Source organism: Haematobia irritans, chromosome 1 (genome assembly GCF_050003625.1).
Source record: "Haematobia irritans isolate KBUSLIRL chromosome 1, ASM5000362v1, whole genome shotgun sequence".
Classification (NCBI taxonomy): Eukaryota; Metazoa; Arthropoda; class Insecta; order Diptera; family Muscidae; genus Haematobia; species Haematobia irritans.
In genome coordinates this window covers 276,519,474-276,538,813 of record NC_134397.1, presented here as the reverse complement: position 1 = coordinate 276,538,813, position 19,340 = coordinate 276,519,474, and the positions used below count along the sequence as shown (strand labels likewise).

Here is a 19,340-nt window from a genome sequence, read left to right as displayed (position 1 = left end):
TGATAGTAATTGTATGTGTTATGTTAGAACAAAACACACAAATGACAAGAACCAAATTTATTTATCTATTGCATAATTCAAAAAATAATAAAATATTGAATATGTTTTATAAGAAACGCATATTTTTTTTTTATTTCAAATAAAACTAAATACGATTTTGGGGGCGTAATATAAATTTTTTGATTGAAATTTATAGCCAATTTCAATTAATTATTTAATTGAATGAATCAAATAGTTGATTGATTTTTCTCGCGAAATTAATTAAAATTTTAATTGATTCAATTAAAACTGTGATTGAATTTTATGTTAAAAATCAATCACGTTTTTAATTGATTCAATCACACATTTAATTGATTCCGTGACAAAAGTCAATTAAATTTTTAATTGAAAATCGTGTTGGTTTTCAATTAAAATGGGTGATTGATACTATCATTTTCGTGATTGAAGACATTTCAATTAAAAAAATGATTGAATCCGCGATTTTCGTGATTGAAATCAAAAAAAAAATTTTTGTGTGTAGAACAAGAAATCTTTGGGCTCACGACAATATTGTTTGCAGTGTAACTTTAAATTTGTAAAACTTATAAATATAAATAAAAAGTTTTACACAATACTCCCTTTTAAACACTGTAGCCAAAACTATCAGCCAATCCTTTTAATGGTCACTTCATGTTCCATCTAGCGATTCTGATATCTTATTGTACCTAATACAGTTGTTTTCGGGCCCTCGAAGGACCAAATACGTATATTTAAGTGCACACCTATACAGGCACACATACATTGACGTAAAATAATCGGCCACCAGCCATAGAAATAGTGAAGTTGCACAGCAACATTGTTAAGCTTGACCAGTCGAACTAGCGCCTTATCATTTCATTTCAATAGGAAATTGCCGACCAAATCCTAAATAATGCCATCAAAGAATTGGCCATTGAAAAAGGCGTTAAAGCAGTTGAGGATACCTGGGCTGCCATGAACTTCAAAGTGCACAAACATTACAAGGGCAGTGAGGAGCGTGGCTACACTCTGGGAGCTGTAGACGAAATTGTCCAGGTGCTTGAAGATAATTCAATGAATCTTCAATCAATGGGTGCATCACCGTAAGTACAAAGAACAGGCTTTTTTAAAGGTGAGGGAAACGAAAAAAAAAATAGAAAAAAGGCTTCAGGAGATAGTTGTATCCATTAAGCTCTTCAGTTTTTGTCACTATTCCATTCCTCTATTACAGTATCTGGTTTTTGTTCGTTTTTCTCTGTTTTTTTATAGATTCATTGGACCATTTCTTGAAACCGTAAATCGATGGGAACGTAACTTAGCTCTTATATCGGAAATCATCGATGAATGGCTAGTGGTGCAACGTAAATGGCTGTATTTGGAGGGAATTTTTATAGGTGGTGACATTCGTTCCCAACTTCCAGAGGAGGCAAAAAAATTTGATGATATTGACAAAGCATATCGCCGGGTAAGTACAGGTCAAACAGCTTAATTTTGTCCAGCTCCCTATCACAGCTAAAATATGGGGCCATGTTGTTTGGTATGCTCACGTCTGCTGTGTGGAACATCTGCCAGATCCCTTTCACCAAGAGAAGAAAAATCAAATTTAACTCAAGCGAGAAGTAAATTTACCATTAAAATGTCAACGTGTCGCTAATCTTGTATAGAGTTAAAATATTTATACAGATAATACTCTTCGAATACGTCAGATATATCAATGAGTCATGAGGAAAATATTTGGAGAAACTTTTTGACATTTATTGCAAATACAAGTAATTGTTCCCCTTAATAATTATAACATCGAAAAACCATTAATTAATTAATGAAAAATATTAAAGTTTGTGATGTGGTTATTTTAATCACCCGGCCTATATAATATTTTTTCTGCAGATTTAGGTGGACTTTAGAAAAATCTAATTTGTAAGAATATTTAAAAAGGTCTTTTTTGAGGTAAAAAGCACTAAATTTTGTTTTTGTTCAACAAAAATACGACAACGATGAGTTCGGCAAATTCATTTCTAATAAGACTGGCATTCTTAAAAAATTACTAAGGGTATCATTTTTTTTTAACACTTTAACATTGAAAAAATACATATGTAGGTTAAAGGTTAAAGTGGCAGCCCGATTAAGATTCAGGCTCACTTAGACTATTCAGTCCATTGTGATATTTTAGTTACACTAGCAATTACGTTGTTTAGGTTTCCTGATATATTTTCAATGTAAAATTATTTTTTTTAATTTAAATTAAATTAAATTAAATTAAATTAAATTAAATTAAATTAAATTAAATTAAATTAAATTAAATTAAATTAAATTAAATTAAATTAAATTAAATTAAATTAAATTAAATTAAATTAAATTAAATTAAATTAAATTAAATTAAATTAAATTAAATTAAATTAAATTAAATTAAATTAAATTAAATTAAATTAAATTAAATTAAATTAAATTAAATTAAATTAAATTAAATTAAATTAAATTAAATTAAATTAAATTAAATTAAATTAAATTAAATTAAATTAAATTAAATTAAATTAAATTAAATTAAATTAAATTAAATTAAATTAAATTAAATTAAATTAAATTAAATTAAATTAAATTAAATTAAATTAAATTAAATTAAATTAAATTAAATTAAATTAAATCAAATTAAATTAAATTAAATTAAATTAAATTAAATTAAATTAAATTAAATTAAATTAAATTAAATTAAATTAAATTAAATTAAATTAAATTAAATTAAATTAAATCCACTTACAAAGATTACCGTGGTATTGTAATGGTTCGCATTATTCGCGTGGAAGCGTAATATAGAACCACGTGTATTTCCGACCAAAACGTTCTTCCAATTCAAGAAAGCTGGAAGAAAATCGAGATTTTTTTACCGCATGAACTTGTATGTTTTGTCAAATTTGTATGGATACATTCTCATAATATTAAAAAAAATTTGTCGAAATTATTGTACCATGACAAGTGATATCGGTTCACAACTGTATACACAAAAAGTACTAAATCATTCGCAGGGGCCAAGGTGAAAAAAGTACTATAGTACTGCATTTTCCATCCCTGATCAACACACTTCCTCCAAAAACTCCATTTGGTTATCAAAACTGGAAATACTCAAAATATATTTGATGAAACAACTATATTAAAAATTATATTTCAAGGAAAAGAGATCCATTCGAAATGGGGGATCTACCGAAAATACTCGGTCGAAATTAGCATTAACAAAATTACACCTTGTCCTAAAAGAAAAACAGCAAGGAAATTCTAAAGTCATGTGAGACCGACTATACCCTGCATCACTTTGTAAATCTACATTTGCGATACAATCCTTCAAATTTGTTGGATACCATACATAAAGGTTGATGTTCCCATATAAAAACTAAAAAAACAAGTAAGGAAAGTCTAAAAAAGGGCGGGACCGACTATATTATACCCTGCACCACTTTGTAGATCTAAATTTTCGATACCATATCATATCCGTCAAATGTGTTAGGTGCTATATCGCGACCTTAGAATGACAAGGTTCTAAGTGAATAGGGATTTAGTGTACACTTAGAACCATGTCATTCTAAGGTCGCGATATATAAAGGTTTGTCCCACATACATTTAAATATCACTCGATTTGGACAGAATTTGATAACCTTTTACAAAATCTATAGACTCAAAATTTAAGTTGGCTAATGCATTAGGGCGGAACACAATTTTAGTAAAAAACAAGTACGGAAAGTCTAAAGTCGGGCAGGGCCGACTATATTATACCCTGCACCACTTAGTAGATCTAAATTTTCGATACCATATCACATTCGTCAAACGTGTTGGGGGCTATATATAAAGGTTTGTACCAAATAAATACATTTAAATACCACTCGATCTGGACAGAATTTGATAGACTTCTACAAAATCTATAGACTCAAAATTTGTGTCGGCTAATGCACTAGGGTGGAACACAATGTTAGTACAAAAAATATGGGAAACATTTAAATCTGAAGCAATTTTAAGGAAACTTCGCAAAAGGTTATTCATGATTTATCGCTCGATATATATGTATTAGAAGTTTAGGAAAATTAGAGTACCTTTTACAACTTCTCGACTAAGCAGTGGCGATTTAACAAGCAAAATGTTGGTATTTTGACCATTTTTGTCGAAATCAGAAAAACATATATATGGGAGCTATATCTAAATCTGAACCGATGTCAACCAAATTTGGCACGCATAGCTACAATGCTAATTCTACTCCCTGTGCAAAATTTCAACTAAATCGGAGTTAAAAATTGGCCTCTGTGGTCATATGAGTGTAAATCGGGCGAAAGCTATATATGGGAGATATATCTAAATCTGAACCGATTTCAACCAAATTTGGCACGTATAGCTACAATGCTAATTCTACTTCCTGTGCCAAATTTCAACTAAATCGGAGTTAAAAATTGGCCTCTGTGGTCATATGAGTGTAAATCGGGCGAAAGCTATATATGGGAGCTATATCTAAATCTGAACCGATTTCAACCAAATTTGGCACGCATAGCTACAATACTACTTATACTCCCTGTGCAAAATTTTAACTAAATCGGAGCAAAAAATTGGCCTCTGTGGTCATTTGAGTGTAAATCGGGCGAAAGCTATATATGGGAGCTATATCTAAATCTGAACCGATTTCAACCAAATTTGGCACGCATAGCTATAATGCTAATTATACTCCCTGTGCAAAATTTCAACTAAATCGGAGCAAAAAATTGGCCTCTGTGGTCATTTGAGTGTAAATCGAGCGAAAGCTATATATGGGAGCTATCTCTAAATCTGAACCGATTTGGCTGATATTTTGCAAGTTTTTCGAGACTCATAAAATATTCGGATGTACGGAATTTGAGGAAGATCGGTTGATATACACGCCAATTATGACCAGATCGGTGAAAAATATATATGGCAGCTATATCTAAATCTGAACCGATTTTTTCCAAAATCAATAGGGATCGTCTTTGAGCCGAAACAGGACCCTATACCAAATTTTAGGACAATCGGACTAAAACTACGAGCTGTACTTTGCACACAAAAATACATCAACAGACAGACGGACAGACAGACAGACGGACATCGCTAAATCGACTCAGAATTTAATTCTAAGACGATCGGTATACTAAACGATGGGTCTCAGACTTTTCCTTCTTGGCGTTGCATACAAATGCACAAACTTATTATACCCTGTACCACAGTAGTGGTGAAGGGTATAAATATGGGAAACATTTAATCCGAAGCAATTTTAAGGAAACTTCGCAAAAGTTTATTTATGATTTATCGGTCGATATATATGAATTAGAAGTTTATCAAAATTAGAGTCATTTTTACTACTTTTCGACTAAGCAGTGGCGATTTAACAAAGAAAATGTTGCTATTTTGACCATTTTTATCGAAATCAGAAAAACATATATATGGGAGCTATATCTAAATTTTAACCGATTTCAATCAAATTTGGCACATATGACTATATTACTAATTGTACTCCTAGTGCAAAATTTCAACCAAATTGGGCCAAAACTCTGGCTTCTGGGGCCATATAAGTCCATATCGGGCGAAAAATATGGAAGCTATATCTAAATCTAAACCGATTTCAATCAAATTTGGCACACATGACTATACTACCAATTGTACTCAAGCTAATCGGGATAAAACTCTGGCTTCTGGGTCCATATAAGTGCATATCGGGCGAAAGATATATATGGGAGCTATATCTAAATCTGAACCGATTACAATCAAATTTTGCACACTTGACTATACTACTAATTGTACTCCTAGTGCAAAATTTCAACCAAATTCGGCCAAAAATCTGGCTTCTGGGGCCATATAAGTCCATATCGGGCGAAAGATATATATGGGAGCTATATCTAAATCTGAACCGATTTCTTCCAAAATCAATAGGGTTCTATTCTGACCCAAATTAGGAACATGTGCCAAATTTGAAGGCGATTGGACTTAAACTGCGACCTACACTTTGATCACAAAAATGTGCTCACTGACAGACGGACGGACAGACGGACGGACAGATGGACATGGTTATATCGGCTCAGGGACCCACCCTGAGCATTATTGCCAACGACACCATTTGTCTATCTCGTCTCCTTCTGGGTGTTACAAACATATGCAGGGTATAATAAATTTTACCGGACATTAGGAAGGATTTCCTACGCTAAAATCCTTCAATTATTGGCAAAACAGGGATGACAAAAGTCATAATTCCTTGAATTATATGGATTGAAACCACGGCCCTTTGTATGCACGTCTGGTGTGCTAACCATTGCATAATGGTGGTAAAATCAACAATCCCATTGTGGTAACTATGGAGAAGTGTTGAACTTCATTTACGTAGAAAATGTATGAATAAAATCTGAAGCCTGTATCGCAATTAAAAAAGAACAAAATCAGTCGAATACATACATTAACGGCTGTATTTAGAATCGTCATCAATAACCTCTATGACCCACTTTATTCACATGTTTTTGAGTAAGAGCCCATATTGCTGATACAAATTCTGCGTACTTCGAGACTCATCTACTCCCTTTTGTGGTAAACATCGCTCTATAATCCCATATTCGTAGCTGGATGTGATGGTATAGCTAGTCATGTATGAATACGGAATAATTTCTACAGAATCCAAGTATAAAGGAAGTCATACGTACTTCATCTTAGCCGTCGCCATGTAGTATATGTGTCTTCCGTTGCTTTAGTAGTCCTCATTCGTTTCCTATCTAATAGTGAAGTGGAGTGGAGAAGAACACAAATATGGCCATGATGGCAACATATGTGATGCTTATTCTCAAACGTGGCTCGGTCAGGAAAATGAAGACACATCATCTCTAGCTCACCTGCTAGTGATGGTTTCTTCGTTGCCTGTCTATGAATGGAACCCAAAAGTGGGTGGAGGAGATACAGAGCACAGGTTATGTGACATGACAGCGTTTGTTGCCAAGGTTAATTCATGTGAAATCTATGCTCGAAGCAGCAGCTAACATCAACATGAAGACAGTTGCTTTATTTCCATCATAATCACAAAATAATTGAAAAATCTTCATACAGAGGGGTTAGGACTTTTGTGTTCGCTCACTCTGTGGATAATCTTTAAACACAAGTGTTTGCATAGCAGGGAAAATTGAAAACTTTTCATAGATTATTTCATGCTTAACAAAAAGAGCACGACACTCTCGCTGGCTAAATGAGATTGGATATTGCAGCAGAATAATGGTGTGGCAAGACTATAAAATCTATCATAACGTCATCTTTGCAAAAGAAAATCCTTTGCTAAACCTTTACTTTACATAGATAATATTATAATTCTGGGAATAATTTGCGAAACTTGCAACATTAGTTATATTTCACAGAAAAAAAACCTTTTTTTTAAGAAAAAAATACTACCCCGTGACATTTTACTTCATATTTTGAGGTTTTCACAATGCGAATATCTCACTGGTTACCGTTTAAAATATCTAGAAAGTGACACAAGCCATAAAAAGTGGCTCACATTATTTTAAAAAAAGTGGCACTAAAAGTTGCACACTTTTTCATAAAGAAAAACAAAAAAGATCAGTGAAACAACTCTTTCTAACTTGGATCTTAAGTAATCTAACATTAATTTTAGTTGAACATCTTTGAAATTTAATATTCAGAAAATTAATCTGGTTTATCTAGTAGAGAAAAAGTTCCATCCATACTATTAGGCAGCAAAATTATACACTAATCCACGAATGTGGTACAGCGGTAACACTGAGTCTTCAACGCCATTGTGTTCTCTCTTTTATCAGTGATTGCGGTTTAGGTTAGGTTAGGTGGCAGCCCGATGTATCAGGCTCACTTAGACTATTCAGTCCATTGTGATACCACATTGGTAAACTTCTCTCTTATCACTGAGTGCTGCCCGATTCCATGTTAAGCTCAATGACAAGGGACCTCCTTTTTATAGCCGAGTCCGAACGGCGTAGCAGGAATCGAACCCACGACCTTGTGTATGCAAGGCGGGCATGCTAACCATTGCACCACGGTGGCTCCCATGTTTGCGGCTTTATTCTATGTTTAGATTTCTTAAGAATCACAATTACAAATAGAGATATAGAGATATTCATACCCATAATAGAGATATCCAATTGCATTACATTTCCACTCTTTACGACAAATCCACGATTGTGAATGTTTAGTGTACTGAAATCCACTTTATGAAGAGATGATGCACAGTGGGATTAGAGATGATTCGATTGGAAGGGGATCAATTCCTATATGTTTTCTCCATTAGGAGTTAATATAAAGGACCAAAATTAAGTTATCTATCCCAGCCAGATCTGTACTAAAGACAGTGGAAAAGTTCACTCGTCAGTCAGGTGTATTTAGATTTTTATGTGGCATTTTCTTTTCAATGACTCTATTAATAAAGTTCCTTAATCTTCTTTGTCCAAAAAGCTCGAATAATATGTAATTGTAATTTAAATTCAATTTTATTTTTTATGAACCTTTCTGTAATCAGCTGGGCTACACAAATCACCAAAAAATTCACTTAAGTGGAATCAATTAATTGTTTATACCCTCCACCATAGGATGGGGGGTATATTAACTTTGTCATTCCGTTTGTAACACATCGAAATATTGCTCTAAGACCCCATAAAGTATATATATTCTGGGTCGTGGTGAAATTCTGAGTCGATCTGAGCATATCCGTCCGTCCGTCCGTCTGTTGAAATCACGCTAACTTCCGAACGAAACAAGCTATCGACTTGAAACTTGGCGCAAGTAGTTGTTATTGATGTAGGTCGGATGGTATTGCAAATGGGCCATATCGGTCCACTTTTTCGTATAGCCCCCATATAAACGGACCCCCAAATTTGGCTTGCGAGGCCTCTAAGAGAAGCAAATTTTATCCGATCCGGCTGAAATTTGGTACATGGTGTTAGTATATGGTCTCTAACAACCATGCAAAAATTGATCCACATCGGTCCATAATTATATATAGCCCCCATATAAACCGATCCCCCGATTTGGCTTGCGCAGCCTCTAAGAGAGGCAAATTTCATCCGATCCGGCTGAAATTTGGTACATGGTGTTAGTATATGGTCTCTAACAACCATGCAAAAATTGGTCCATATCGGTCCATAATTATATATAGCCCCCATATAAACCGATCCCCCGATTTGGCTTGCGGAGCCTCTAAGAGAAGCAAATTTCATCCGATCCGGCTTAAATTTGGTACATGGTGTTAGTATATGGTCTCGGGAGCCACCGTGGTGCAATAGTTAGCATGCCCGCCTTGCATACACAAGGTCGTGGGTTCGATTCCTGCTACGACCGAACACCAACAAGTTTTTCAGCGGTGGATTATCCCACCTCAGTAATGCTGGTGACATTTCTGAGGGTTTCAAAGCTTCTCTAAGTGGTTTCACTGGAATGTGGAACGCCGTTCGGACTCGGCTATAAAAAGGAGGTCCCTTGTCATTGAGCTTAACATGGAATCGGCACTCAGTGATAAGAGAGAAGTTCACCACTGTGGTATCACAATGGACTGAATAGTCTAAGTGAGCCTGATACATCGGGCTGCCACATAACCTAACCTAACCTAACCTAGTATATGGTCTCTAACAACCATGCAAAAATTGCTTCACATCGGTCCATAATTATATATAGCCTCCATATAAACCGATCCCCCGATTTGGCTTGCAGAGCTTCTAAGAGAAGCAAATTTCATCCGATCCGGCTGAAATTTGGTACATGGTGTTAGTATATGGTCTCTAACAACCATGCAAAAATTGGTCCATATCGGTCCATAATTATATATAGCCCCCATATAAACCGATCACCAGATTTGACCTCCGGAGCACCTTGGAAGAGCAAAAATCTTCCCATTCGTTTGAAATTTGGTACGTGATGTTAGTATAGGGTATCCAAAAACCATGCAGGAATTGGTTCCTATCAGTGCATAATTATATATAGCTCCCATATAAACCGATCCCCAGATTTGACTTCCGGTGCCTTTTGGAGAAGCAAAATTCATCCGATCTGGTTGAAATTTGGTACGTGGTGGTAGCATATGATATTTAACAACAATGTGAGTTGAAATTTGTGGATGACAGTCTTTCGTAGAAGTTTCTACGCAATTCATGGTGGAGGGTACATAAGATTCGGCCTGGCCGAACTTACGGCCGTATATACTTGTTTAAAATTACTTTCCATATGTGGATATGCCAACCGCCACCAGCTCCATATTCATCGAAAATTTATTCACTAGCATGCCATGCTGAAAGTTGAATTATGTCCTCGATGGATGTAATTTTGACTAAAAAAACAATACACCAAGAAATTTAAAGGTTTATGTATATTTTATTAAAAAATTACGAATTAGAAAAAGTGCTTTGATTCAACTTATTTTGACTTCCACCCCTGTTAATTTTTCGAAATTCAGGACATCAAATTTGAAATTCAGGACATCAACTTTTGAAATTCAAGACATCAAATTTTCAAGTTCATGGATTTGTGGATATGTAATTGAAACGCATATCCGAACATGGGGGTACTTCAAATTCTGAATTTTCGAATGTTCGGGTATCCACTTCCACGTCCTTTTTATACCCACCACCATAGAATGGTGACGGGGGTATAATAAGTTTGTCATTCCGTTTGTAACACATCGAAATATCGATTTCCGACTATATAAAGTATATATATTCTTGATCAGGGAGAAATTCTAAGACGATATAACCATGTCCGTCTGGCTGTCTGTCTGTTGTAATCACGCTACAGTCTTCAATAATGAAGCAATCGTGCTGAAATTTTGCACAAACTCGTCTTTTGTCTGCAGGCAGGTCAATTTCGAAGATGGGCTATATCGGTCCAGGTTTTGATATAGTGTCCATATAAACCGACCTCCCGATATGTGGTCTTGGGCTTATAGAAATCGTAGTTTTTATTCAATTTGCCTGAAATTTGAAATCTAGAGGTATGTTATGACAATAAAGAGGTGTGCCAAAAATAGTGAGTATCGGTCCATGTTTTGGTATAGCCCCCATATAGACCGATCTCCCGATTTTACTTCTTGGGCTTATAGAAACTGTAGTTTTTGCCCAATTTGCCTGAAATTAGAAATCTGGAGGTATTTTCGAACCATAAATAGGTGCGCCAAAAATTGTGAGTATCGGGTCATGTTTTGGTATAGCCCCCATATAGACCGATCTCCCGATTTTATTTCTTGGGCTTCTAGAATCCGCAGTTTTTATTCAATTTACCTGAAATTCGAAATCTAGAGGTATTTTAGAACCATAAAGAGGTGTGCCAAAAATGGTGAGCATCGGTCCATGTTTTGGTATGGTCCTCATATAAACAGACCTCCCGATTTGGGGTCTTGGGCTTATAGAAATCGTAGTTTTTATCCAATTTCCATAAATAGGTGTGCCATAAATAGGTGTGCCAAAAATTGTGAGTATCGGGTCATGTTTTGGTATAGTCCCCATATAGACCGATCTCCCGATTTTACTTCTTGGGCTTCTAGAATCCGCAGTTTTTATTCAATTTACCTGAAAATCTAGAGGTATTTTAGAACCATAAAGAGGTGTGCCAAAAGTGGCATCGGTCCATGTTTTGGTATGGTCCCCATATAAACCGATCTCCCGATTTGGCGTCTTGGTCTTATAGAAACCGTTGTTTTTATCCAATTTGCCTGAAATTGGAAATCTGGAGGTATTTTCGAACCATTAATAGGTGTCCTGAAAACAGTGAGTATCGGTCCATATTTTAGTGTAGCCCCCATAAGAACGATCCGATTTAACTCCTTGGGTTTCTAGAAGCCGTAGTTTTTATCCGATTTGCCTGAAACTGTAAATATTCTGGTATTTTAGGCTCTCAAAAACGTGTTTTTATCGGTCCATTTGATAATGCCTCCATATAGACCGATTTCACTTTAAATTTATCTTCAGGAAGTGTACTAGTTGAACTGCTCTGCTTGATCTGTCCTCAAACCCCCCTGAAATTTCAAAGGAAACCCTAATATTTGATTCATAGTGGTGGGTATTTAAGATTCGGCCCGGCCGAACTTACTGCTGTATATACTTGTTTTTTATTTCTGTAATCAGCTGGGTTGCACAAATCACCAAAATACTCACTAGAATGCAAATCAAAATAAGTGGAACCAAGGGATTCTTAAATCATAATTTCTCAAATTTCGGAAGGATTTATCGTGGTTGCAACAAACAGAGTGACAAGCATCGTTATATGGTCATAGAATTTCTACCTGATCAAGGACAAATATACAGTACTTTGTAATACACCATATAATTCGATCATTTAATGGGCAACCAAGAAATAAGTTGTGATCTTTGAAAGTAAATAAAGGTGGTCTAAAATGTTATTATCCAATGATAAACTTTTCAAAGAAGTTGTATTGTCCTTATAATTAAGTGATTTCACCTCAAAATGGGTATCATAACATGAAAGAAAAAATGTTTGGGCTAAGGTCAACTTGACTTTAATAATTCAGAAAAATTCTTTAATGAAATTGTCTTTAAATGTGATGTCTTTTTGCATCTTGACTACAAAGCGAAAAATCGTTCAAATATAGGACATGTTTTTCAACACTTTATTTTAAAGACGTGTTTTACTTGAAACATAGCATAATTTCTACTGGAATTCGAGTCGGAATTTGGAAAAAAATTGTCGTTAACTCGCTTTTAAAGGACTTTGATAGCATATGACGAGAAGAAAGCTGAAAAAGCGAAAAATTACAATTTGCTTCCTAGAAGCAAGTGCACAAAACTCAAATTTAAAAGAGAAATGTGTCTTAAAAGTATCCTTACTTGTATTCTCCGCTTCTTTGGCTCGGAACCAATACCAAAATTTTTAAAGTAACGACAAAATCTTTAGAACCGGCATGATTTTATTTCAGTGCACTTTTTCAAAATGTTATCCAAAATATAAAAATCGCTACTATCTTATTTTCTGGGTTCTCCGATGTTTTCTGACTTTGTCCGTAAAATACCCAGTCTTATTCTCTTTTGCCTTTGGGTTATTTTCACGGACAAGTACCCAAAATGGATGTTTACCTTCTTCATGGAATCCAATAAATCCAATATTTCTATGGGGTGGGCTATAATGATTTTTGTTGATATTTATTTGTTTCATTGCAGATGTTTGATTTCATTTGATTTGTAACATATGTAACAAATATACCTTTATGCTGATTTATTTTGATTTATTTTTTCTTTATGTTTCTTATGGAAATAACTTTGTTTGGAATAATTTCCACTTTGTTTTTCTGGTTGAGGTTGAATATAGTAAGTGATTCAGTTCAGTGCGACAGTTAGATTGAAATGGCGAATAAATATTCTACTGTCAAACAATGACAACCTATGTTTTGATTTGAACTAGGTAAGCCATAATTCAATATCGTGCTGCTAGAGGTCACTTACGATTATCTTTGGAACCATTGCCAAAAATTCGTTCCATAATAGGGTATCTAATCATAGTTTATGCCTAAAATGTCAAGCTTCAATGAATATTAAATAATTTATATTTTATTAAAACAATTGAACAGTTTAACTTTTAGTAACAAAGTTTATTGGCAACATTCGTATAACCGCGCCTCTCGCCCTCTTTTTTCACATTCCTATTTATTGCAGAAACAGAATCCCATATAAAAAATGTGTACCAATTTTTATTATTTATTAATATTGAATGCTTCCACTTTTTGAAGCATATTTCTAAATAATAACAGATAACTCCTAAAATTGAAACTAAAACACAAATCAGTAACCAAAAAAAAATACAAATAAATCAGTAACAAAATATTTTATTTTTATGTATTATTTACTTAATTTTTTATTCTTCCAGATAATGATAGATTGTGCCAAAAATCCATTAGTGGTACCATTCTGCACAATACCAGGACGTTTACCCGAAATCCAAGGACTTAGTCTGGGTTTGGAGAACTGTCAGAAATCGTTAAATGAATATTTGGAATCTAAACGACGTATATTTCCAAGATTTTATTTCATATCCACTGATGAGCTATTATCCATATTGGGAAGTTCAGAGCCAACAGCTGTTCAAAATCACATCATAAAGGTAAAGTGGTACAACAGAGGGAAAGAGAAAGAGAGAGATAACATTTCAAATATGTTCCCTTTGACACTAAAACATGGACACGGAGTCATTAGATGTTTCTGTGATAGATTCTTAATGTGACGAAGATGATAATCTGAAAGCTAAAGGATATCAAGTATAAGTGACATAGGGCTTTATGATTTTCCCCACCCCATAATTTAATGTAACACAGAGAGGAATTCGATTTAGTTTTTTGTCGAAATAATAACTTATTTTACTATGAAGATGATATAGGTACAAGGACCCAATTAGATAAGGTAAAGGATATAAGCAATTCTCATAAAAAAAACTGTTCTATGCACCGGATTGACCCGATTGGGTTCAACTCATTGGCCAGCGGCTGGTACATCAGTGTCCGTGTAGGTTCCAGACAATAGTGATCCCCACATGGAATGTATGGGCGTAGCAGTCAAGTCTGGGCCTGCCGAGATAGATTTATAAAACGTGTATGTACCGCCGGTTTGTAGCTGTGCTTCCGGTTATAGCCTCGACATTGAGTGCCTGTTGTGTGGGCCTAACCGGTTGGTGCTAGGAGACTTTAATGCCCACCATGAACTTAGGCATTCTCTCCTGGATAATGACCACTGAACCCACCATGAAGAAAAATGTTGCTTAAGTTTAGAAAATTTAAATTATTTTTTAGAAAATTTTAACTAAACAGTATTACAAAAGCTGACATCACGTCGATATCACAAAAATAAGTAAATGTTTATCGTCAACTTCAAAAAAATTTATTAGACATAATTATTATTATTTTTTTTTTTTGAATTGTTAAAGAAAATTTTATAGTCACAAAAATTTACAAATATACAAGTTTAAAGAAATAGGGAACTATTTTATTTAGTAAATCTTTATGCTTCATTTGTGTATAACTATTTCCGGTTGTTTAGTTCAATTAACTAACGTACGCAAAAAATTATTAGAGTATAGGAAACTTTCTCCAAACATAATAATTCCATGAACTAAAATAAGGTTAAATTGACTTTAGTGAAATAGAGGATTCACTTTTTTTGAATTATCTGTGCGGGCGCCAGTCGTATATGGGATTCAGGGACAAGAAGTTAAGACGCCGTTGAGTGAAACAAGGAGTTCTCCAGGGTGAGGTGATATCTTCGGCACTGTTAGGTCGAGTGTTCAATCCTAGCATCCGGGACCATTGTTGATGACATATGCGATCGGTTAAACGACTACTTTGCAGATATTATAATTTATTTATTCAGTCTTTGTTATTTCACTGCTAGAAATTTGAAGATATCAGCTACCACACCTCAGCCGTACTATTCACTACATGGACGGCGGTAGTACACAGGCGAATCTCAGGGTCTATGGCGAGATAATTTCGACTCCAAGATTCTCGGGGTCACATTCGACAGCCTTTTTAAGTCGTCTGTAGATGCCACTGCAATTTGTGATAAGCTCCACGGTAGAAACAAAATCGTCAAGTCGCTTGCCGGCTTCACTTGGGGTGCGGACAATGAAACATAGAATAGGATTCATGGGGATACTGTTGCTGAAGCGGTGAGAAGATACAAGGTTAATCCTGTTCTCGGAGCTTTACCATCGTCCATAGCACCGGAGGAAAGAGACCCATCGTGGCAGACCAGAGTAGTTTTGCCCCAACTAGGGAACCACCGTGGTGCAATGGTTAGCATACCCGCCTTGCATACACTAGGTCGTGGGTTCGATTCCTGCTTCGACCGAACACTAAAAAGTTTTTCAGCGGTTGATTATCCCACCTCAGTAATGCTGGTGACATTTCTGAGGGTTTCAAAGCTTCTCTAAGTGGTTTCACTGCAATGTGGAACACCGTTCGGACTCGGCTATAAAAAGGAGGTCCCTTGTCATTGAGCTTAACATGGAATCGGGCAGTAATAAGAGAGAAGCTCACCAATGTGGTATATCAATGGACTGAATAGTCTAAGTGAGCCTGATACATCGGGCTGATCAAGCAGTGATTGATAGCAGCGTAGCTGATGTGTGTCCCATCTGTAACCAAGGACCACATGACACTCGCCACCTATTCGCTTGCCCAGCAAACCTACCCGACTCACCACCAGATCACTCTGGACACATCCCATGTCTGTTCTTGATGCCTGTTCCTTGATTGAAGTACCAAAGCACACACGACACAATCGATGAAACCACAAAAAAACTGTTACAACAACAACCACGATCGAAATTATATATAATTTATAGATCTGAAACCAACAGTTGGATGTGTTACAAACGGCATAAAAAATTTGCTACGATGGAGGTTATAATAAAAATGCAGTCTAGTATAGAATGCAACTGAATCCGATTTCTACATCCACAACAATTTCAATATATCAAAATTTTCGAATAGTCGGAAACTGGACCAATGCAAAAATCAAGTATCTGAATAAATGTTTCCAAAATAAAAATAAAAGTCATTTTTTCTGTCTACAGTATCTTTAGCTTAAACTTACGTTTACACTCGGGTTTTTTCCTATCAGTGTAGTCAGGCACAAATAACACATCATCACAGCATTGCCATTATGACGAGTATAAGAAAATCGTTTCTTTCATAGTCATGTCATGAGTTGCCCATTAACATAGTAAGTCCGAAGTAAACAAGTCTGGGCGATTGATGCTTAGTTTTGGTTTTGTTGAGAAATTGGCTTAATAATACATTTAGCATCTCCACAGGAGATCCCAACGTGCTTAAGTCCCATGTAATTTAGGTCGTATAGTAGAACTTCATCAAACTTTGATAGCTATCGATGATTATGGAACTCATTTGTTTTCGGTGATAATCAGGAATAGAGCAAAACTTAGTCAGTTAATGGTTTACTTGAACAAAATATGGAAAGAAGGCCTTCTTAATTGTAATACTTTTTGAAAGAAATTATTTAAAGAAAATAACGATTGTCTGTTTTCGGTTTTTTTTCTTTTATTGGATACCATTTCCATTTGGATATTAAACCATCTTTACAATTCAATTGTATAGAAAAGAAGAAACAGTTTATAGTAGTGACACTTATCCTTTTGAAATTATTTACATGAAAATCTGTTTGCCTTTTGGTTCATTTGATTCTCACTTCAGTATTATCCTGCGTCTTCGTGTATTTATATTTTCTTTTCTTTTTCATAATTGCCGCAATTGTCCTGCTCGGCTTGATGACTGAATGAATGACTGGCTTTTGGTAAGCACAGATGTATGATAATGTGAAATCCTTGCGTATCATCAAAGAAAGCACCACACTGAGCATTGTAAATGCAATGATATCCACAGAGGGTGAAATTTTGGAATTTCGTCAAAATGGTAAGTGAAATTGATTTAATTTTTGTTCGTTTGTTTGATTGTTATTATTGGAACACAACAAAAAACAGGGTGACCAATTTCGGTTTTTGGGTTAACTGCACTTAACAATTTACTACCGACTTGCTCTATGACAAGTCCGTATTAAATTCATCGCTCATGCGCCAATTTTGCACCACCTCCGCACTCAAAAACATAAGTTTCACTACCTTTGCTGGGATAGTACACAACTAGCTAACTTGTCCTAAATTTAAGCAAAAAAAATGTCAATGAAATTGCGTTCGAGTACATACTTTTCTCTGAAACATATTATATAAAATCATCAAGTTTTATATTCAAAAATTCGATTAAAAAATATCTCAACACACACAAAAAATTATTACCGAAAATTTCCTTAATTTTCTTAATTGCATTTGGAAACGGGTTCAATTAATATGTTAATTGATTCAATTAATTATTTAATCAAATCCGATTAAAACCGTATTATGGTAGGTATTTGTTACGTTTCCAATTAAAATATTAATTGCTTCAATTAATTTGTTAATCAATTCGGAAATAATTTTCAATTACAAACGTGATTGAAAAATTTTCCGTTTCCAATTAAACATGTGATTGATTCAATCACTTTTGTGATTGAAATTGAATGATTTTGAGCGATGGAGAGAAAGGGCGAAAAGAGAATGGCTATTTATTGAATAATGTATGATGGAGAGATCAGTTTGTGGAAGTAGCTCGTAACGAACGGTTGGGTTTTTGTTGTTCGCGTAAATTGAAAAACATGATTGGCGTATATTTTCTTTTATTTGAATTTTATTTCAATTAAAATTTTAATAGATTCAATTAAAAGAATGATTGAATTTTATGTCAAAAACCAATCACATTTTTAATTGATTCAATCACACAATTAATTGATTAACTGACAAATGTCAGTTAAATTTTTAATTGAAAATCGTGTTGGTTTTCAATCAAAATGGGTGACTGATACTATATTTTCATGATTGAAGACATTTAAATTAAAAAAAAATGATTGAGTCCACGATTTTAGTGATTGAAATCAAAAAAAAAAAAATTGTTTGTGTACCTGCCTCGAATATGGCTTCAAATAGGCCAATTCAGTTTTGTTTATAAAAAACGGGGATGTTCTTCTCCTCATCAATATGAATAAGTATATACGGCAGTAAGTTCGGCCAGGCCGAAGCTTATGTACCCTCCACCATTGCGTAGAAACTTATTCTAAACACTGCCATCAACAATCGAATTATTTGGGTTGCGGTAATGCTTGCCTCCTAACACCGTCTAAATTGTAAGTAAGTCCATACGTGGTATATATTAAATTAAACAAGTAAGTAAAGTGGAAAGTCGGGCGGGGCCGACTATATCATACCCTAAACCACCATTACAGAATTAGTAATCATAAGCATTTGTGGGGTAACATATAGGTTTGGGAGATAAACCGCAGTTGCATATTTAAGAAAATTAAGGGGTACATGTCTATGGGTGCTTTATGTCAATCTGACTATAGCTCATAATCAATGTTGCCAGGGAAAATGTTCGGTTTACCCTACAAGGACAAAAAAAGTTCCCTACTTTCCCATACATTCCCAAACAATTTTCCCTACTATATTTTTCGTTAAATTTAAAAAATTTTACAAAATAAAAATGGTTCTAAGTCCTTTTTTATCTTAAAACATGAATAAAGGGTGATACGGTCAAAATTTGGTCAATATAAACTTGACGTATTTCTTTCAATTTTGCATTTAAAAAACCTGAACACCCCTCATTTTGAAGGTGTGTGTGTGTAGAATGTTGCTCCTTTTCTGATTTTGGAATTCACTCTTCAGTTGTCAAAATGCCGTCCAAGCAAGAAGAGCAGCGTATCGAAATTTTGCTCGCGCATCGCGAAAATCCGAGCTACTCGCACGCAAAGCTGGCAAAATCGCTAAAA

The 19,340-nt window shown here is 34.7% G+C and overlaps 1 protein-coding gene across 1 annotated transcript in view; it reads left to right on the top strand.

The window, feature by feature from the left end:
• The window catches only part of Dhc98D (Dynein heavy chain at 89D), a 252,715-nt gene that overhangs the window by 80,008 nt on the left and 153,367 nt on the right, over window positions 1-19,340 (top strand). The window contains exons 22-25 of the mRNA XM_075295234.1: window positions 886-1,100; window positions 1,267-1,462; window positions 13,843-14,076; window positions 17,290-17,398. Coding sequence (XP_075151349.1) covers window positions 886-1,100; window positions 1,267-1,462; window positions 13,843-14,076; window positions 17,290-17,398 — 754 coding nt within the window. The remainder of the gene's footprint in view (window positions 1-885; window positions 1,101-1,266; window positions 1,463-13,842; window positions 14,077-17,289; window positions 17,399-19,340) is intronic.